At 45.9% G+C, this 22207-nt stretch overlaps 1 protein-coding gene across 3 annotated transcripts in view; it reads left to right on the top strand.

Moving 5' to 3' along the window:
* Positions 1–22207, top strand: part of LOC135514811 (metabotropic glutamate receptor 8-like) — a 309019-nt gene that overhangs the window by 96765 nt on the left and 190047 nt on the right. For all 3 annotated transcript variants that reach the window (XM_064938436.1, XM_064938435.1, XM_064938437.1), the window contains exon 3: positions 21984–22200. In XM_064938436.1, coding sequence (XP_064794508.1) covers positions 21984–22200 — 217 coding nt within the window. The remainder of the gene's footprint in view (positions 1–21983; positions 22201–22207) is intronic.

Genomic DNA, 22207 nt, shown 5'->3' on the forward strand with positions numbered 1-22207 from the left:
CCCAAAGGACAAGTCACGGTGGGAGAGATCTCAGACAATGACCCAGAGCTGCAGAATTCCCTGGTCCATGATACCCAGGCAAAGGAAGAAAGATTGTTACTAGATCACCTTCACATGTTCTCAGACTGGACAAGAGTGGTGAAAGCTATTGCCAGGCTAAAACGACGTGTCAAGGAAGCCATGGGTTTAAAACTGAGGTCCAGTGAAGCTACAAACATTGAAGAAAGGAGAGAGGCAGAGCTCACCATTATAAAGATGGTTCAAGAAGCAGCCTTCTCCCATGAGATACACAACCTTAGGCACCAGAAAGACATCAAGACCAAAGATAAAGCAAACAAGTTGCATAAATTGAGTCCATTTCTGGATGAGCATGGTATCCTCAGGGTGGGAGATCTATTTACAGATGGGCTATGTACAGATGCAGTGATCTGTGAGCTGCTCTGGTGTTTAAAGCTAGTGAGGGAGATATGAGTCTACAGCTTCAGTGATTTTTGCAGTTCGGTCCAGTCATTGGCCGCAGAAAACTGGAATGAAAGGCGGCCAAAGGAGGAATTGGCTTTGGGGGTGACTAGTGAGATATACCTTCTGGAGCGCATGCTACAGGTGGGTGCTGCTATGGTGACCAGTGAGCTGAGATGAGGCGGGGCTTTACCTTGCAGAGACTTGTAGATGACCTGGAGCCAGTGGGTTTGCCGACAAGTAAGAAGCGAGTGTCAGCCAACGAGAGCGTACAGGTCGCAGTGGTGGGTCATATATGAGGCTTTGGTGACAAAATGGATGGCACTGTGATAGACTGCATCCAATTTGTTGAGTAGAGTGTCGGAGGCTATTTTGTAAATCACCAAAGTCGAGGATCGGTATGATGGTCAGTTTTACGAGGGTATGATTGGCAGCATGAGTGAAGGAGGCTTTGTTGTGAAATAGGATGCCGATTCTAGATTTCATTTTGGATTGGAGATGCTTAATGTGAGTCTTGAAGGAGAGTTTACAGTCTAACCAGACACCTAGGTATTTGTAGTTGTCCACATATTCTAAGTCAGAACCGTCCAGAGTAGTGATGCTGGATGGGCGGGCGGGTGCGGGCAGCGATCGGTTGAAGACCATGCATTTAGTTTTACTTACATTTAAGAGCAGTTGGAGGCAACGGAAGTAGAGTTGTATGGCATTGAAGCTCGTCTGGAGGTTAGTTTACACAGTGTCCAAAGAATGGCCAGAAATATACAGAATGGTGTCATCTGCGTAGAGGTGGATCAGATAATCACCAGCAGCAAGAGCGACATCATTGATTTATACAGAGAAGAGATTCGGCCCGAGAATTGAACCCTATGGCACCCCCATAGAGACTGTCAGAGGTCCAGACAACAGGCCCTCCGATTTGACACACTGAACTCTATCAGAGCAGTAGTTTGTGAACCAGGTCAGGCAGTCATTTGAGAAACCAAGGCTGTTTAGTCTGTTGATAAGAATGTGGTGATTGACAGAGTCGAAAGCCTTGGCCAGGTTGATGAATATGGCTGTCCAGTAATGACTCTTATCGATGGCGGTTATGATATCGTTTAGGACCTTGAGCGTGGCTGAGGTGCACCCGTGACCAGCTCGGAAACCAGATTGCATAGTGGAGAAGTTACGGTGGGATTCGTTATAGTCGGTAATCTGTTTGTTATCTTGGCTTTTGAAGACATTGGAAAGGCAGTGTAGAATAGATATAGGTCTGTAGCAGTTTGGGTCTAGAGTGTCTCCCCCTTTGAAGAGAGGGATGATCGCTGCAACTTTCCAATCTTTGTGAATCTCAGACAATCCTAAAGAGAGGTTGAACAGACTAGTAATAGGGGTTGCAAAAATTTCAGCAGGTAATTATAGAAAGAGAGGGTCCAGATTGTCTGGCCCAGCTGATTTGTAGGGGTCCAGATTTTGCATCTCTTTCAGAACATCAGCTATCTGGATTTGGGTGAAGGAGAAATGGGGGAGGCTTGGGCGAGTTGCTGTGGGGGGTGCCGTGCAGTTGACCGGGGTTGGGGTTGCCAGATGGAAAGCATGGCCAGCCATAGAGAAATGCTTATTGAAATTCTCAATTATAGTGGATTTATTAGTGGTGACAGTGCTTCCTATCCTCAGTGCAGTGGGAAGCTGGGAGGAGGTGCTCTTATTCTCCATGGACTTTACAGTGTCCCAGAACTTTTTTGAGTTTGTGCTACAGGATGAACATTTCTGTTTGAAAAGCTAGCCTTATATTTCGATACTAATGCAGTTCGCCACAGGATGTTTTTGGTCACGGGCAGTCAGGTCTGGAGAGAACCAAGGGCTACATATTTTTCTGGTTCTACATTTTTTGAACGGGCATGCTTATTTAAGATGGTGAGGAAGGCACTTTTAAAGAATAACCAGGCATCCTCTATTGACGGGATGAGGTCAATATCCTTCCAGTATACCCGGGCCAGGTCGATTAGAAAGGCCTGCTCGCTGGAGTGTTTTAGGGAGCTTTTGACAGTGATGAAGGGTGGTCGTTTGAATGCAGACCCATTACGGATGCAGGCAATGAGGCAGTGATCGCTGAGTTCTTGGTTGAAAACAGCAGAGGTGTATTTGGAGGGCAAGTTGGTTAGGATGATATCTATGAGGGTAATAAGTGACTTACTAATAAGTCACTCGTAAGACAAGAAGGTTGTAAGAGTGTGCTTAACTGTATTTTCATTTACTGTATAGTTCTCACGGAAGGTGATAATTCTGACTAAAACTACAGAATAAAGCCGCCAGTTAAAATCACGGTTGTGCACGGTTGTGGTTACTGGAGGGAGCTACACTAGTCAAGGCAGGCTGAGTGCTGGGGTTGACTGGGGTTGGACTGCTGACCAGAATACTCAATATCTCCTCCCTCCTCCTCCTCCTCCTCCTCTCTCTCTCTCTCTCTCTCTCTCTCTCTCTCTCTCCCTCTCCTTCTCCCTCTCCGTCTCTCTTCCTGACACTTCTCTCTCTCGCCCTGTTCCCTGCGTCTTTCTTTCTTCCAAGATGCTTCATGTAACATGCACAGCCCTTACGGTCCAAGAGTGTTGCTCAGCGTGTGGTGTGTATGTGTCTGTGTCTAGTCCAGAGGCCAGCAGGGCTGCTCAGTCCTGAAGCAGGAATTCAGAAGAGTTATTTGAGGTCCAAATAGTGGCCAGCTACTGGCCATTTCCACCTCCATGAGCCACATCACCCATCTACTACAGAGATAATGGCTGCAGCTACGGGACATAATTAGGAGACACTGTGCCCTTGCCCTGTGTGTGTGTATGTGTGTGTGTGTAGTCCTTTGTGTATGTCCGATGGCTGGGTGGTGGCAGAGTGATGGATGGATCCATTTAATGTCATGTGGAGGATGGCCCTCTCTCTGTGTGTGTGTGTGTGTGTGTGTGTGTGTGTGTGTGTGTGTGTGTGTGTGTGTGTGTGTGTGTGTGTGTGTGTGTGTGTGTGTGTGTGTGTGTGTGTGTGTGTGTGTGTGTGTGTGTGTAGGCAGAGCCTGTGTGTATGTGTCTCCCAGGCCAGCATTGCATACAAGGCAGATCTTTAACCTCAGCTTCTATCTCATCTCTTTGAGCTAAATGCATTGGATCACACATATCCAGCCAAGTCAGCCAGGGGCTGTGTCCCAAATGGTACCTTATCCCTATATAGTGCCCTACTTTTGACCATGGCCCATAGTGCTCCGGTCAAAAGTAGTGCACCATGTAGGGAATAGGGTACCGTTTGGGATACACACAGACAGTAGCTCCTCGAATGACTATGCCCGGTACTGAGTTTGACATGATCCTTCTATCCATCCCAAATCACGTCACACTTCATTCCCCGCCGCACACCGGGAGGAGGCCGGCCAGTTCACGTTTAATCATCTTCATGGTCACCTTTAGCCTTTTGGGGGCCTTAAGCAAGATTTGTTAAACCCCCCCCCCCAAACAAATTTGATGAAGTTATTCTCATTTTGCTTTGAGACAGTTTTACTGCTAATTTCCTGCAATTCTACACGTTTTGCCGTTAATTTATGCCATGTAAGAGGTATGTTAAGGATATCTAAGTGAGAGTGACTAACACAATCTAGGCACATGTCCTTTGTGACCTGTCTATATTCAGCCACGATTACTACACATTTAGATAGCTGGCTAGACTAATTTACTAATCTAAAAATTGCTAGCTTACATGGCTAATTGAGTGATTGTCAGTGATTGACATAACAAAAGAAAAACTGCTGATGCACAACCACATTTTGAACTTGCACTTTGTTCATTCTACTCTTTTAACTTTCTAATTCAACTTTTCTAACTCTTTCTAACTTGCTTTTGCCTGGAGCCGGCTGTCGTGGAAAATACCACCATGGACACCTGAAGTTAATATTAAAACATTCTTTATAATCAGCAAGCAGTAGAGGTTCCAACAAGCTTAATACACCAAGTAGTACACGGCCTTCAGGAGCTCCGCCTGTGGCAGTCCCGTTAGTTCTCTTATATACTGCTTGCAAGAGAAGTTATATCTGCATGATTTCACTTATTCATTATTCATAATGATTTCATCATTAACGTTTGGTTCAGCTGAGACCTTGAAACTGAGACACTTTTCGGTTCTCAAAACAATGTTCTGCGCGTACTGCCACATTGCTAATACTGATTCCTCCCAGGTACGATCAATCAGTCACTTGCATGAACCCAGTCAAATTGTTTATTAGAAAAGCACAAACTAAAAACTTTTCTTCACCTTCCCTCCTCTTATGATAATTAACGATACATTTTTAAGGTACGCTTTAGATTATAGCTTATTTTAAAAGGAGGTTCTTCTATTAAAGTAAGCGAAATCAACACATATGTCACGTTCTGACCTTTATTTCCTTTGTTTTGTCTTTATTTAGTATGGTCAGGGCGTGAGTTGGGTGGGCAGTCTATGTTTGTTTGTTCTATATTTTGGGTATTTCTATGTTCGGCCTAGTGTGGTTCTCAATCAGAGGCAGGTGTCATTAGTTGTCTCTGATTGAGAATCATACTTAGGTAGCCTGGGTTTCACTGTGTGTTTGTGGGTGATTGTTCCTGTCTCTGTGTTTGCACCAGATAGGACTGTTAGGGTTTTCACATTTCTTGTTTTATGTAGTCAGTTGTTCATGTGTACATTACGTATTAAAAAGAACCATGGACACTTACCACGCCGCATATTGGTCCTCTGATCCTTTTCGCCTCTCCTCTTCGGAAGAAGAGGAGGAAATCCCTTACAGAATCACCCACCAACCAAGGACCAAGCAGCGTGGTAAAAGACAGCAACGACAGCAGCAGCAACAGCAGCAACAGCAACAACAGCGGCCGGCATCACAGGACTCCTGGACATGGGAGGAGATACTGAACGGAGAGGCACCCTGGGCACAGGCTGGGGAATATCGCCGACCCAAAGCAGAGCTGGAGGCAGCGAAAGCTGAGCGGCGGCAATATGAGGAGGCAGCACGGCAATTCGACAGGTACGAGAGGCAGCCCCCAAAAAATTGTTGGGGGGGGCAGACCTGAGCTCACTCCTCGTGCTTATTATAAGCAGCGCGTCACTGGTCAGGCACCGTGTTATGCGGTTAAGCGCACGGTGTCGCCAGTACGTGTCCATAGCCCGGTGCGCTATAGGGCAGCCCCCCGAGAGTGTCATGTGAGTGTGGGCAACCAGCCAGGGCGTATGGTGCCTGCTCAGCGTGTCTGGTCGCCGGTACGTCGTTTCGGGACAGGGTATCCTGCACCGGCTCTGCGTGCTGTGTCTCCGGGGCGCTGGGAGGGTGCAGTGCGTCCTATGCCTGCGCTCCGCTCGTGCCGGGCAAATGTGGGAATGGAGCCTAAGGGAGAGGTGCGCATAGTAAGCACTAGATCTCCCGTGCTTACCCACAGCCCGGTGCAACCGGTGCCTGAATTCTGTAGGGTCCGGGCTAGAGTGGTTGTCCAGCCTGGGAAAGTGGTGCCAAGGCTGCGCACCAGAGCTCCAGTGCTCCCCCACAGCCTGGTCCTTCAGGTGTCTCCTCCTAACACCAAGCCTCCTGAGGGTCTCCCCAGCCTGGTGTTTCTGGTGGCAGCCCCACGCACCAGGCTGTCTCTCTGTCTCCTCCCTGCAAGTGGTCCTGTCTGTCCGGCGCTGCTCCGCCGGAGTCTCCCGCCTGTCCGGCGCTGCCAACGGAGCCTCCCGCCTGTCCGGCGCTGCCGCCGGAGCCTCCCGCCTGTCCGGCGCTGCTGCCGGAGCCTCCCGCCTGTCCGGCGCTGCTGCCGGAGTCTGAGGCGCCAGAGCCCCTCAGCCCAGAGGCGCCAGAGCGTCCGCCCCTCTGTCCCGAGCTGCCCCTCTGTCCCGAGCTGCCCCTCTGTCCCGAGCTGCCCCTCTGTCCCGAGCTGCCCCTCTGTCCCGAGCTGCCCCTCTGTCCGGTGGGGTCATTGAGAAGGGTGGCCATGGTTAGAAAGCCACGGAGGCGGACTATGAGGCGGACTATGAGGCGGACTAAGACAATGGTGAAGTGGGGTCCGCGTCCCGCGCCAGAGCCGCCACCGCGGACAGACGCCCACCCAGACCCTCCCCTATAGGTCAAGGTTTTGCGGCCGGAGTCCGCACCTTTGGGGGGGGGGGTACTGTCACGTTCTGACCTTTATTTCCTTTGTTTTGTCTTTATTTAGTATGGTCAGGGCGTGAGTTGGGTGGGCAGTCTATGTGTGTTTGTTCTATATTTTGGGTATTTCTATGTTTGGCCTAGTATGGTTCTCAATCAGAGGCAGGTGTCATTAGTTGTCTCTAATTGAGAATCATACTTATGTAGCCTGGGTTTCACTGTGTGTTTGTGGGTGATTGTTCCTGTCTCTGTGTTTGCACCAGATAGGACTGTTAGGGTTTTCACATTACGTATTCAAAAGAACCATGGACACTTACCACGCCGCATATTGGTCCTCTGATCCTTTTCGAATCCCTTACAACATACAATCAGACACTTCATTCTTTTGAAACCCTTCACTCTGGGTTGTACAATCTAGAATACACACAAGGGATCTATCATAGTTCTTACCTATTAAACCATTGCAGTCGAATGTTTTAACTCAAGACCTTCGCTTCATACAGTTACACATATGCTTCATTACACAAATTCATTTATGCCATAGGCTCAGACAGGTTAATCAACTTATACAGAGGAGGAATGTGAATGTAATTCTGACATGATGCTTCTATGACAGATGTGTCCAATTGACTTTGACACAGTATGCCAATCTATGTCAGATGATTCATGTCAGTTGAGACAACCATAAATAAATGTATGTATTCATTAATTTTATTTTATGTCAGGTGTCATGGAGTTTATATATATTGCATGTATGTGTGCTGTTTTTCTTTCAAATAAAGAAGTCTCTACAGTGATCCTTGGTAAAAAAATAAATAATTGGAGCGGGGTCGGATCATATTGACAAAGATATTCAAACTTTATTGCCCAGGCACCACAGCTGCCTCACCTGTCACACACACACACACACACACACACACACACACACACACACACACACACACACACACACACACACACACACACACACACACACACACACACACACACACACACACACACACACACACACACACACACACACACACACACAGTAGCCTAGTAGGTTGGAGCAGCAACAGTTGTGTCAGAGTCAGAAGATCAGGCACAAAAATAGGTGGTATTTTATTTACAGTGCAGGTAATGAGAGATACAGTATTTAGTATACAAAAAAATGATGAAAAAGAGTTGTTTCCTAAACAGATTGCCAAAACAATATTAACTTGACACAGTTCCAAACACCCATGAATTCACACATCTGAGTAGGCCTACAGCTGGCAGAGCTCTGTAACGACATACTACCTCACCAATAGCTCTTCGTGAATGAGGGGAAATGAAAGGAAAGAGGACCTGAACTTGTCGCTTTGACCTTAAACTCATTCTAAGTATATGGTCACAGTACCTAGCCACTGGCACCCACACCTGTTGATGAAATGTTTGTTATCTTCACCATGCTGAGTGCACTGCAGGTTGTGGTACTAGCGTGTCAATATCATACATTGAGGAATATTCCATTTCACTTTCATGGTCTATTAATTGAAGGTTTTCATATTTTATTTTCACTTTACTGTATGTCTTTCTCTTTTAATTAGTTCACCTTGTTATCTAGTACCCTGTGTTGGAAGGTGCTGGTAATTTGATTGGCCAGGTCTGGATGTCAGCCAGCCGTATGTGTGAGGCTGTAATCAGGGGTGAGGAATCGCTGCAGGCTTGAGGAGAGGTGGATGTTATCCAGGATTGATTAAATTGGCTAGAGCCAAGTTGGGGAACGATTCTCTCTCTCAACCCTCTCTCCCCCTACCCCCCTTTATCTCTCTTTACTATTCTATCCTCCCTGTTTCCATCCCTCTTCCTCCTCCCCCCTTTATCTCTCTTTACTATTCTATCCTCCCTGTTTCCATCCCTCTTCCTCCTCTCTCCCCCTACCCCCTTTATCTCTTTTTACTATTCTATCCTCCCTGTTTCCATCCCTCTTCCTCCTCTCTCCCCCTACCCCCTTTATCTCTTTTTACTATTCTATCCTCCCTGTTTCCATCCCTCGTCCTCCCTCTCTCCCCCTATTCTATCCCCCTGTTTATCTTCCTCCTTTACTATTCTATCCTCCCTGTTTCCATCCCTCTTCCTCCTCTCTCCCCCTACCCCCTTTATCTCTCTTTACTATTCTATCCTCCCTGTTTCCATCCCTCTTCCTCCTCTCTCCCCCTACCCCCTTTATCTCTCTTTACTATTCTATCCTCCCTGTTTCCATCCCTCTTCCTCCTCTCTCCCCCTACCCCCTTTATCTCTTTTTACTATTCTATCCTCCCTGTTTCCATCCCTCTTCCTCCTCTCTCCCCCTACCCCCTTTATCTCTCTTTACTATTCTATCCTCCCTGTTTCCATCCCTCGTCCTTCTCTCTCCCCCTACCCCCTTTATCTCTCTTTACTATTCTATCCTCCCTGTTTCCATCCCTCTTCCTTCTCTCTCCCCCTACCCCCTTTATCTCTCTTTACTATTCTATCCTCCCTGTTTCCATCCCTCTTCCTCCTCTCTCCCCCTACCCCCTTTAACTCTCTTTACTATTCTATCCTCCCTGTTTCCATCCCTCTTCCTCCTCTCTCCCCCTACCCCCTTTATCTCTCTTTACTATTCTATCCTCCCTGTTTCCATCCTCTTCTTCCTCCCCCTCCCCCTTTATCTCTCTTTACTATTCTATCCTCCCTGTTTCCATCCCTCTCCTCCTCCTCCCCCCCTTTATCTCTCTTTACTATTCTATCCTCCCTGTTTCCATCCCTCTTCCTCCTCTCTCCCCCTACCCCCTTTATCTCTCTTTACTATTCTATCCTCCCTGTTTCCATCCCTCTTCCTCCTCTCTCCCCCTACCCCCTTTATCTCTCTTTACTATTCTATCCTCCCTGTTTCCATCCCTCTTCCTCCTCTCTCCCCCTACCCCCTTTATCTCTCTTTACTATTCTATCCTCCCTGTTTCCATCCCTCTTCCTCCTCTCTCCCCCTACCCCCTTTATCTCTCTTTACTATTCTATCCTCCCTGTTTCCATCCCTCTTCCTCCTCTCTCCCCCTACCCCCTTTATCTCTCTTTACTATTCTATCCTCCCTGTTTCCATCCCTCTTCCTCCTCCTCCCCCCCCCTTTATCTCTCTTTACTATTCTATCCTCCCTGTTTCCATCCCTCTTCCTTCTCTCCCCCTACCCCCTTTATCTCTCTTTACTATTCTATCCTCCCTGTTTCCATCCCTCTTCCTCCTCTCTCCCCCTACCCCCCTTTATCTCTCTTTACTATTCTATCCTCCCTGTTTCCATCCCTCTTCCTCCTCTCTCCCCCTACCCCCCTTTATCTCTCTTTACTATTCTATCCTCCCTGTTTCCATCCCTCTTCCTCCTCTCTCCCACCTCTTTCCCCATCCCTGTTCTTTCTGTTTTTCAACTCCTCTCCCCTATCCATCCAGCTCTCCTCTCCCCACAGTCGAGTATAGTAATGCTGTTTAGAAGCAATGAAAACCTCTGTTGGGATCCTGGATCAGGAGTGAAGGATGAACTTTGACAGAATGAGGCGATTGTTTTTTTTTTTTGATATATCCTTTATTTGTTTGTGCTGAGGGGATTTGAGGCATTTATATAGAGCTCATAGCTAGCTAAATCTCTCAGAATCATCTCAGCAACGTGAATTAATGCAGGAACACACACATGACTCACGCACTCTCTCTCTCAAACACGCACGCACGTGAGCACACGCACACATGCGCACGCAGTCACACACACACACACCACGCACACGCACACACCACACACACACACACCATAGGGCTTGACTAACCAAAGTGGCAGATTGGGGTGCTGGGATGGGAACTTGATGAGTGTCGTGCAGTGCTTCTCATTAGGCAGGAGGTGCTGTGACAACTGGTGATGTCATTTTTCTCCGTGGATACAATCTGTTACTGTAGCTCCTCATCTTCACCTGTATCACAGTCTAAAAGGGGAGGTGACAAGATGGTGGAAATATGCGTCACAATAACATGTCCTCTGTTTCAGTTAGCTGTTTGAGTTGAGTCTTGAGTAATTTCCTGCCTAATAACCATCATCAACCCTGACAGGCCACTGTGTCGTTGCGGCAGCATACAGCCCATCAACTCTCTGTGTGTGTGTGTATGCTTGTGTGTGTGTCTGTGTGTGTGTGTGTGTGTAACTGTGTACGTGTAATGGTCTCTCCCCTCACCCCTAATCCTGACGCAAGTCCACCCTTCTCCGTCAGATTGTTTTACAATAGGTCTTTCTGTGTTTGTGTGTGTCTGGGTTAATTAGCTATAGAGCAGCCCCATCTGTCAGCCTAATGCTCTGTCCCTGCCCCAGACAGTTCCATTAGCACTGTACATACACACACACACACACACACACACACACACACACACACACACACACACACACACACACACACACACACACACACACACACACACACACACACACACACACACACACACACACACACACACACACACACACAGAGCAGCCTCAGTAGAGAGGAGAAATGTTTCCATCTCCCCCCCGAGGGACCTGGGTCAGGGTGGATATTATAGTAGAGCTTGGTAAAATTGGTCTTTATTGTTATTTTTATTTCACCTTTATTTAACCAGGTAGGCCAGTTGAGAACTTGTTCTCATTTACAACTACGACCTGGCAAAGATATAGCAAAGCAATACGACAAAAAACAACAACACAGAGTTGCACATGGGATAAACAAACGTACAGTCAATAACACAATAGAACAATCTGTATACAGTGTGTGCAAATGAAGTAAGGAGGTAAGGCAATAAATAGGCCAAAAGTGGCGAATTCCAATTACAATTTAGCAATTTACACTGGAGTGATATTCAAGTGGGGAATACATTTGATACACTGCCGATATTGCAGGTTTTCCTTCTTACAAAGCATGTAGAGGTCTGTAAGAGAGACGGAATCTAAAATGAAAATCCATAAAATAACATTGTATGATTGTTAAGTAATAATTCTCATTTTATTGCATGACATAAGTATTTGATCACCTACCAACCAGTAAGAATTCTGGCTCTCACAGACCTGTTAGTTTTTCTTTAAGAAGCCCTCCTGTTCTCCACTCATTACCTGTATTTACTGCACCTGTTTGAACTCGTTACCTGTATAAAAGACACCTGTCCACACACTCAATCAAACAACCTCTCCACAATGGCCAAGACCAGAGAGCTGTGTAAGGACATCAGGGATACAATTGTAGACCTGCACAAGGCTGGGATGGGCTACAGGACAATAGGCAAGCAGCTTGGTGAGCTTGGAAGAAGTTCAAGTTGATGGTCAATCACCCTCGGTCTGGGGCTCCATGCAAGATCTCACCTCGTGGGGCATCAATGATCATGAGGAAGGTGAGGGATCAGCCCAGAACTAAATGGCAGGACCTGGTCAATGACCTGAAGAGAGCTGGGACCACAGTCTCAAAGAAAACCATTAGTAACACACTACGCCGTCATGGAATAAAATCCTGCAGCGCACGCAAGGTCCCCTTGCTCAAGCCAGCGCATGTCCAGGCCCGTCTGAACTACAGCAAACGTATGATCTCGTATGTATGTAATTGCAAATAAAGGTTTCTGTACCAAATATTAAGTTCTGCTTTTCTGATGTATCAGATACTTATGTCATGCAATAAAATGCAAATTAATTACTTAAACATCATACAATGTGATTTTCTGGATTTTTGTTTTAGATTCTGTCTCTCACAGTTGAAGTGAGAAGAATTACAGATCTCTACATGCTTTGTAAGTAGGGAAAACCTGCTAAATCGGCAGTGTATCAAATACATGTTCTCCCGACTGTATGTGCAGACGAGGATGTGCAAGTAGAAATACTGGTGTGCAAAAGAGCAGAAAAACAAAATATGGGGATGAGGTAGGTAGTTGGTTGGATGGGCTATTTACAGATGGGCTGTGTACATCTGCAGCAATCGGCAAGCTGATCTGACAGCTGACGGTTAAAGTTAGAGAGGGAGATGTAAGTCTCCAACTTCAGTGATTTTTGCAATTCGTTCAAGTCATTGGCAGCAGATAACTGGAAGGAAAGGCAGCCAAATAGGTGTTGGTTTTGGGGACGACCAGTGAAATATACCTGCAGGAGCGCGTACCTGTGGGTGCTGCTATGGTGACCAGTGAGCTGAGATAAGGCGGGGCTTTACCTAGCAAAGAATTATAGATTACCTGGAGCCAGTGGGTTTGGCAACGAATATGTAGCGAGGACCTGCCATCGAGAGCATACAGGTTCGCAATGGTGGGTAGTATATGGGGCTTTGGAGACAAAACAGATGGCACTGTGATAGACTGCATCCAATTTGCTGAGTAGAGTGTTGTAGGCTATTTTGTAAATCACATCGCCGAAGTCAAAGATCGGTATGACAGTCAATTTTACGAGCGTATGTTTGGCAGAATGAATGGAGACTTTGTTGCAAAATAGGAAGCCGATTCTGGATTTAGGTATTTATAGTTGTCCACATATTCTAAGTCAGAATCGTCCAGAGTAGTGATGATAGTTGGGCGGGTGGGTGCGAGCAGCGGGCGGGTGCGGGCAGCGATTGGTTGAAGAGCATGCATTTCGTTTTGCTAGCATTTAAGAGCAGTTGGAGGCCACGGAAGGAGTGCTGTATGGCATTGAAGCTCGTTTGGAGGTTTGTTAACACAGTGTCCAAAGAAGGGCCAGAAGTATACAGAATGGTGTCGTCTGCGTAGAAGTGGATCAAAGAATCACTTGCAGCAAGAGCGACATCATTGATATATACAGAGAAGAGAGTCGGCCTGAGAATTGAACCCTGCGGCATCCCCATGGAGACTGCCAGAGGTCCGGACAACAGGCCCTCCGATTTGACACACTGAACTCTGTCTGAGAAGGCAGTCATTAGAGAAACCAAGGCTGTTGAGTCTGCCGATGAATACGGCTGCCCAGTAATGTTTTTATCGATGGAGGTTATGATTTTGTTTAGGACCTTGAGCGTGGCTGAGGTGCACCTATGACCAGCTCTGAAATCAGATTGCATAGCGGAGAAGGTACGGTGGGGTTCAAAATGGTCGGTGATCTGTTTGTTCACTTGGCTTTCGAAGACTTTAGAAAGGCATTTCAGGATGGATAGAGGTCTGTAACAGTTTGGGTCTGGATTGTCTCCCCCTTTGAAGAGGGGGATGACCGCGGATGCTTTCCAAACTTTGGGAATCTCAGACGATATGAAAGAGAGGTTGAACAGACTAGTAATAGGGGTGAGCAGGTCTTGGGACTGGGACTACAATCTCCTCAACATCAGTTGAATTATAATCTACAGGTCCAGACTAGAATCCCCTCAACATCAATGCTGGCCTCCTTATAGTGTACTTCCAACAAATTGACACCATCTGTCAGTGTGACATTGACCTAACAGTAAGTCTCTGTCTGTCCCCATATCCTCTTCTTCCCTTGATATAACCTGTGTAATGTCTGCCTTTCAGACATGCATATATGCTAACCTGTGGACTGTGTGATTACATGAATGTGCTTGTGTTTGTCAGTATACATACATGTGTGTACTTGTGTGTACTGTATGTGTATAACAGTATTAACATGCCGATCGGTGCTTTCCCTGCATAGAGTGGGATGTGTAATTATGGTGATTTTATTTTCCCTGGCATCGCTGTGAACCACGCTCCTCAGCCTCTCCCTGTCCTCTCTCCGACCGGCAGGCTGATTATTTGAGCAGCTCTGATTGAAACTGCATATTTGTTAGAGCAAATGGAATTAGAGGTGGATTCACTGCCTAATCAACTTCTCCAGCGAAATCGTAACGAATCCTTAATTTCCTCCCTCCTCCCCTCCCTCTGACTCTCCCTCCCTCTGACTCTCCCTCCCTCTGACTCTTCCTCCCTCTGCTTTGAAAACTGCTGCTTTCTCAACCCTCGGTTCATAGATGATTTATACTGTATGGCAGAGAGTCACAAGCTTGTCACCACAGTAGGACTGATATTATGGAGTCGACGAGCGGTTATTTTTCCTTGTTTCTCTGCATTAGTCCAGAACGTGAAGATTTAAATGAAAAGTTGTGACTCGTTTGACTAGTGACTCCTGAGCAGAGCCACATATATACATAATTCTGTATATGTCTTGGGTCATGAAAGTAGCATTGACTTGAACTGTATGCTGTGTACAGTATACAGCACAGTTTACAGCACAGTATACAGCACAGTATACAGCACAGTTTACAACACAGTATACTGTACAGAAGACAATATAATATGCAGCACAGTTTACAGCACAGTATACAGCACAGTATACATCACCGTTTACAACACAGTATACTGTACAGTAGACGATGTAGTATACAGCACAGTATACATCACCGTTTACAACACAGTATACTGTACAGTAGACGATGTAGTATACAGCACAGTATACAGCACAGTATACAGTGCCTTGCGAAAGTATTCGGCCCCCTTGAACTTTGCGACCTTGTGCCATATTTCAGGCTTCAAACATAAAGATATAAAAGTGTATTTTTTTGTGAAGAATCAACAACAAGTGGGACACAATCATGAAGTGGAACGACATTTATTGGATATTTCAAACTTTTTTAACAAATCAAAAACTGAAAAATTGGGCGTGCAAAATTATTCAGCCCCTTTACTTTCAGTGCAGCAAACTCTATCCAGAGGTTCAGTGAGGATCTCTGAATGATCCAATGTTGACCTAAATGACTAATGATGATAAATACAATCCACCTGTGTGTAATCAAGTCTCCGTATAAATGCACCTGCACTGTGATAGTCTCAGAGGTCTGTTAAAAGCGCAGAGAGCATCATGAAGAACAAGGAACACATCAGGCAGGTCCGAGATACTGTTGTGAAGAAGTTTAAAGCCGGATTTGGATACAAAAAGATTTCCCAAGCTTTAAACATCCCAAGGAGCACTGTGCAAGCGATAATATTGAAATGGAAGGAGTATCAGACCACTGCAAATCTACCAAGACCTGGCCATCCCTCTAAACTTTCAGCTCATACAAGGAGAAGACTGATCAGAGATGCAGCCAAGAGGCCCATTATCACTCTGGATGAACTGCAGAGATCTACAGCTGAGGTGGGAGACTCTGTCCAACAATCAGTCGTATAGTGCACAAATCTGGCCTTTATGGAAGAGTGGCAAGAGAAAGCCATTTCTTAAAGATATCCATAAAAAGTGTCGTTTAAAGTTTGCCACAAGCCACCTGGGAGACACACCAAACATGTGGAAGAAGGTGCTCTGGTCAGATGAAAACAAAATGGAACTTTTTGGCAACAATGCAAAACGTTATGTTTGGTGTAAAAGCAACACAGCTCATCACAATGAACACACCATACCCACTGTCAAACATGGTGGTGGCAGCATCATGGTTTGGGCCTGCTTTTCTTCAGCAGGGACAGGGAAGATGGTTAAAATTGATGGGAAGATGGATGGAGCCAAATACAGGACCATTCTGGAAGAAAACCTGATGGAGTCTGCAAAAGACCTGAGACTGGGACGAAGATTTGTCTTCCAACAAGACAATGATCCAAAATATAAAGCAAAATCTACAATGGAATGGTATTTGATACTACCCATCCCGGATCCGGGATCGTGAATAAAGCCTCAGGCTCATTAGCATAACGCAACATTAACGATTTCTGAAAATCGCAAATAAAATGAAAATAATGCGCCTGCTCTCAAGCTTAGCCTTTTCTTAACAACAGTGTCATCTCAGATTTTCAAAATATGCTTTTGAACCATAGCAATTCACTAATTTGTGTAAGAGTATGCAAAGCTACCTTAGCATTTTGAGTAGCATTTAGCACGCAACATTTTCACAAAAACCAGATAACCAAATAAATAAAATCATTTACCTTTGAAGAGCTTCGGATGTTTTCAATGAGGAGACTCTCAGTTACATAGCAAATGTTCAGTTTTTCCTGAAAGAATCTTTGTGTAGGAGAAATCGCTCCGTTTTGTACATCACATTTGGCTACCGAAACGAACCGAAAATTCAGTCACCAAAACGTCAAACTTTTTCCGAATGAACTCCATAATATCGACCGAAACATGGCAAACGTTGTTTGGAATCAATCCTCAAGGTGTTTTTTCACATATCTCTTCATTGATATGCAGTTCGTGGAAGCCTGCTTCCCCCTCAGAATCGCATGGAAAAATACCAGCAGCTGAAAAAGACGCACCAATTTCGACGGAGGACACCGGGCGGACACCTGGCAAATGTAGTCTCTTATGGTCAATCTTCCAATGATATGCCTACAAATACGTCACAATGCTGCAGACACCTTGGGGAAACGACAGAAAGGGCAGGCTCATTCCTCTCGCATTCACAGCCATATAAGGAGACAATGGAAAACGGAGCCTCAAAAATCCTGCTGGTTTCCTGGATGCCGTTTCATCTTGGTTTTGCCTGTAGCTCCCGTTCTAGGGCACGCACAGAGAATATCTTTGCAGTTCTGGAAACGTCAGAGTGTTTTCTTTCCAAAGCTGTCAATTATATGCATAGTCGAGCATCTTTTTGTGACAAAATATTGCGCTTAAAACGGGCACGTCTTTTATCCAAAAATGAAATAGCGCCCCCATAGCATCAAGAGGTTAAAAATAAACATATCCAGGTGTTAGAATGGCCAAGTCAAAGTCCAGACCTGAATCCAATCGAGAATCTGTGGAAAGAACTGAAAACTGCTGTTCACAAATGCTCTCCATCCAACCTCACTGAGCTCGAGCTGTTTTACAGCACAGTATACATCACCGTTTACAACACAGCATACTGTACAGTAGACGATGTAGTATACAGCACAGTATACAGCACAGTATACATCACTGTTTACAACACAGTATACTGTACAGTAGACAATGTAGTATACAGCACAGTATACAGCACAGTATACAACACAGTAGACAGTGTAGTATTTATTTAATGTGTGTGGTATACTGTTTCTTTATCAACTCATTAGCTACCCATGTTACTCATCCCACTCATTTTTTCATTTTCTCATTCTCTCCGTCTTTCTCTTTAACAGAGTTCAGAAAAGGCATGCTTTCCGAGGTCACTTGGTCGCTTTCTCATCGCCATGCCGATACGGACGACCGCGATTTCATCTTCATGATCTCACATCTTTCTTCCTTTGATGTGGATATTCTTTCCGCTGTTGGAAAATAAGACGCTTTTTTATTTAATAAAAAAAATAAATGTAACCTTTTTTTATCCATTGTTTTCCATCCTGACCCTTATATTTTGATATACTGTATTCCTTCTTTATTTGTTTACCTTCAACCGGCATGCATCATTAATATCTACCTGGCTAAACTTTATGAACGTTTCTATTGCTTTGTGTTTGTAATATTCCTTCGTTTTGGGATATATAAACACTTCAAAAGTTCACTTACGATTTGTCAAAACAAATATATCTTCCTAGAGAGCGGACAACATCGAAGATGTAGCTAGCATAACAGTCTTTCATTGAAGATGTAGCTAGCATAACAGTCTTTCATTGAAGATGTAGCTAGCATAACAGTCTTTCATTGAAGATGTAGCCAGCATAACAGTCTTTCATTGAAGATGTAGCCAGCATAACAGTCTTTCATTGAAGATGTAGCTAGCATAACAGTCTTTCATTGAAGATGTAGCTAGCATAACAGTCTTTCAGCATTCAGTCTTTGAAGATGCATAGTCTTTCCAGCATAACAGTCTTTCATTGAAGATGTAGCTAGCATAACAGTCTTTCATTGAAGATGCAGCTAGCATAACAGTCTTTCATTGAAGATGCAGCTAGCATAACAGTCTTTCATTGAAGATGCAGCTAGAATAACAGTCTTTCATGGCTGGAAGATTGGTGAAGGTGAGGAAAGTGAGAGTCTCCTCACCTGGGAATCAAAGAAGTCTCCAATTACTTGTTGTTTGTTAGATGGGCTGTTTTTGAGCTGACAAGCGTTGATAGCACTGAGACACAGAGACACTGAGCAGTGGGTTCCATCAGTATTCACCACAACTAGCTGTCCTAGAATCCCTCCACACCTTCCATGTCCCATCTAGTGATTCTGCTGTGTTCAGCTATCAGTATGTGCGTGTGCGTGTGCATGTGTGCGTGTGCGTGTGTGTGCGTGTGTGTGTGTGTGTGTGTGTACAGGGAGAGAGATTGGCAGCTTTTCCCTCTCTCCTAGAATGCCACTGAAGCAGCCATAGACTACTTGTCTGTGCATTCTCCCGTGTGTGTGTGTGATGTGTGATGTGTGTGTGTGTGCACACTTCTTTGTGTGTTATGTGTGTGTGTTATGTGTGTGCGCACACACTTCTTTGTGTGTGTTATGTGTGTGTGCCTGGACACAATCCTGTCTCGAAGCTATGTGGACAATTTCTTCAACCTCATAGCTTGATTTTGATTTTTGCTCTGACATGCACTGTCAACTGAGGGACCTTATGTAGACAGGTGTGTGCCGTTCCAAATCATGTCCAATCAATTGAATTTACCACAGGTGGATTCAAGGATGATCATTGGAAACAGGAAGCATCTGAGCTCAATTTGAGTGTCATAGCTACGGGTCTGAATACTTATGTAAATAAGGTATTTTTGCTTCTTAAAAAAAAAATACATTTGCAAACATTTCTAAAAACCTGTTTTTGCCATGTCATTATGGGGTATTGTGTGTAGATAATGAGGAAAATCCATTCTAGAATAAGGCTGTAACAATGTGGAAAAAGTCAAGGGGTCTGAATACTTTCCAAATGCACTGTATGTGGTGTTTAAGTATGTGTGTGTGGGAGTGGGAGCATACAAGTGTGAGTGCGTGTACACGTCTGTGTGTGTGTCAGTGTGTGAAAGAGAGTGTGTGTGTAAAATTCAGCCATGGGCATCTCTCCCTTCTGACAAATCAACCTGTCAGTCGGCCATCTCTCATCCAGATTCCATTACTTCGCCATTTGACTTTCAGCCCTCCCTACCTCCCTGTCCTGCATGTCTGTCTGCGTGCCCTTTATGCCTCCCCAAGCCTCTCTCTCTCGCTACCTCCTTATCCAAGCCCCTCTCTCTCTTTACCTCCCTATCCAAGCCTCTCTCCCTCTTTACCACCCTATCCATGCCCCTCTCTCTCTCTACCTCCCTATCCAAGCATCTCTCTCTTTACCACCCTATCCAAGCCTCTCTCTCTCTTTACCACTCTATCCAAGCCTCTCTCTCTCTCTTTCCCTCTCTATCCATGCCCCTCTCTCTCTTTACCTCCCTATCCAAGCCTCTCTCTCTCTCTTTACCACCCTATCCAAGCCTCTCTCTCTCTCTTTCCCTCTCTATCCATGCCCCTCTCTCTCTTTACCTCCCTATCCAAGCCTATCTTTCTCTCTATCTCCCTATCCAAGCCTCTCCCTCTCTCTTTACCTCCCTATCCAAGCCCCTCTCTCTCTTTACCACTCTATTCAAGCCTCTCTCTCTCTTTACCACCCTATCCAAGCCTGTCTCTCTCTCTTTCCCTCTCTATCCATGCCCCTCTCTCTCTTTACCACCCTATCCAAGCCTCTCTCTCTCTCTCCCTCCCTCTCTATCCATGCCCCTCTCTCTCTTTAACTCCCTATCCAAGCCTCTCTTTCTCTCTACCTCCCTATCCAAGCCTCTCTCTCTCTCTTTACCTCCCTATCCAAGCCCCTCTCTCTCTCTTTACCACTCTATCCAAGCCTCTCTCTCTCTTTACCACCCTATCCTTTCCCTCTCTATCCATGCCCCTCTCTTTCTTTACCTCTCTATCCATGCCCCTCTCTCTCTTTACCTCTCTATCCAAGCCCATCTCTCTCTCTCTCTTTACCACCCTATCCAAGCCTGTCTCTCTCTCTCTTTACCACTCTATCCAAGCCTCTCTCTCTCTCTCTCTCTCTCTCTCTCTCTCTCTCTCTCTCTCTCTCTCTACCACCCTATCCAAGTCCCTCTCTCTCTCTTTACCACTCTATCCAAGCTTCTCTTTCTCTCTACCTCCCTATCCAAGCCTCTCTCTCTCTCTCTTTACCTCCCTATCCAAGCCCCTCTCTCTCTCTTTACCACTCTATCCAAGCCTCTCTCTCTCTTTACCACCCTATCCAAGCCTCTCTCTCTCTCTCTTTCCCTCTCTATCCATGCCCCTCTCTTTCTTTACCTTCCTATCCAAGCCCCTCTCTCTCTTTACCTCCCTATCCAAGCCCCTCTCTCTCTCTCTTTACCACTCTATCCAAGCCTCTCTCTCTCTCTCTCTCTCTTTAGCACCCTATCCAAGCCTGTCTCTCTCTCTCTTTACCACTCTATCCAAGCCTCTCTCTCTCTCTCTACCACCTTATCCAAGTCCCTCTCTCTCTCTTTACCACTCTATCCAAGCCTCTCTCTCTCTACCACCCTATACAAGCCCCCCTCTCTCTCTACCTCCCTATCCAAGCCTCTCTCTCTCTCTACCTCTCTATCCAAGCCCTCTCTCTCTCTACCTCTCTATCAATCCTCTCTCTTTCTACCTTCCAATCCAAGCCTCTCTCTACCTCTCAATCCAAGCCTCTCTCTACCTCTCTATCCAAGCCTCTCTCTACCTCTCTATCCAAGCCTCTCTCTACTTCTCTATCTAAGCCTCTCTCTTTCTACCTTCCATTCCAAGCCTCTCTCTACCTCTCTATCCAAGCCTCTCTTTCTCTTTACCTCTCTATCCAATCCTCTCTCTTTCTACCTTCCATTCCAAGCCTCTCTCTACCTCTCTATCCAAGCCTCTCTCTACCTCTCTATCCAAGCCTCTCTCTACCTCTCTATCCAAGCCTCTCTCTTTCTACCTTCCAATCCATGCCTCTCTACCTCTCTATCCAAGCCTTTCTCTACTTTTCTATCTAAGCCTCTCTACTTCTCAATCCAAGCCTCTCTACTTCTCTATCCAAACCTCTCTACTTCTCTATCCAAGACTCTCTCTGCCCGCCTCCCTATCCAGCCTCTCCCTGCATACCTTCACACTCCAACCTGTCTCCTGTCTGGGGCTCTCCTGCATTGTTTCATTGCCTGTCTATCTCAGGCACCTTGGCTGGGCTCTCTCCTTTTCTGAGGCTCTTTCAGCTGGGCTGTCTGATCTCTGATGAACCACTTGGATGGAGTATGACCTCTGGCTAGTGTAATCTATCTCAATTTCTTCAGTGCCATGCTATCAGTAATTACCTTCTCATTCTGTCCCCCTATCCTCTGGAGAGTGACACCCTTTCTACTCTCATCTCTCAACGCATTCCTTCATCTCTCTCTCTCTCTCTCTCTCTCTCTCTCCCTGCTTACTCTGTCTTTCCCAGAATCCCTTCAGATTAGCTGTACGTGTCCTTGGCTCCAGATGCACATTCTAACCTGTTAAACACCTTCTCCTCTCCTCCTCCGTCCCAACTCATCCCTTCTTTCTGTTCTCTCTCCCTCTCTCCTCAGATCCCTCAGATCAGCTATGCGTCCACGGCCCCAGAGCTCAGTGACAACACGAGGTATGACTTCTTCTCCCGCGTCGTACCTCCGGACTCCTACCAGGCCCAGGCAATGATGGACATCGTCACGGCGATGGGATGGAACTACGTGTCCACGCTCGCCTCTGAGGGGAACTACGGCGAGAGCGGTGTCGAGGCCTTCGTACAGATCTCCCGGGAAACAGGTTCGTG

The sequence above is a fragment of the Oncorhynchus masou genome, chromosome 26 (assembly GCF_036934945.1).
Source record: "Oncorhynchus masou masou isolate Uvic2021 chromosome 26, UVic_Omas_1.1, whole genome shotgun sequence".
Classification (NCBI taxonomy): domain Eukaryota; kingdom Metazoa; phylum Chordata; class Actinopteri; order Salmoniformes; family Salmonidae; genus Oncorhynchus; species Oncorhynchus masou.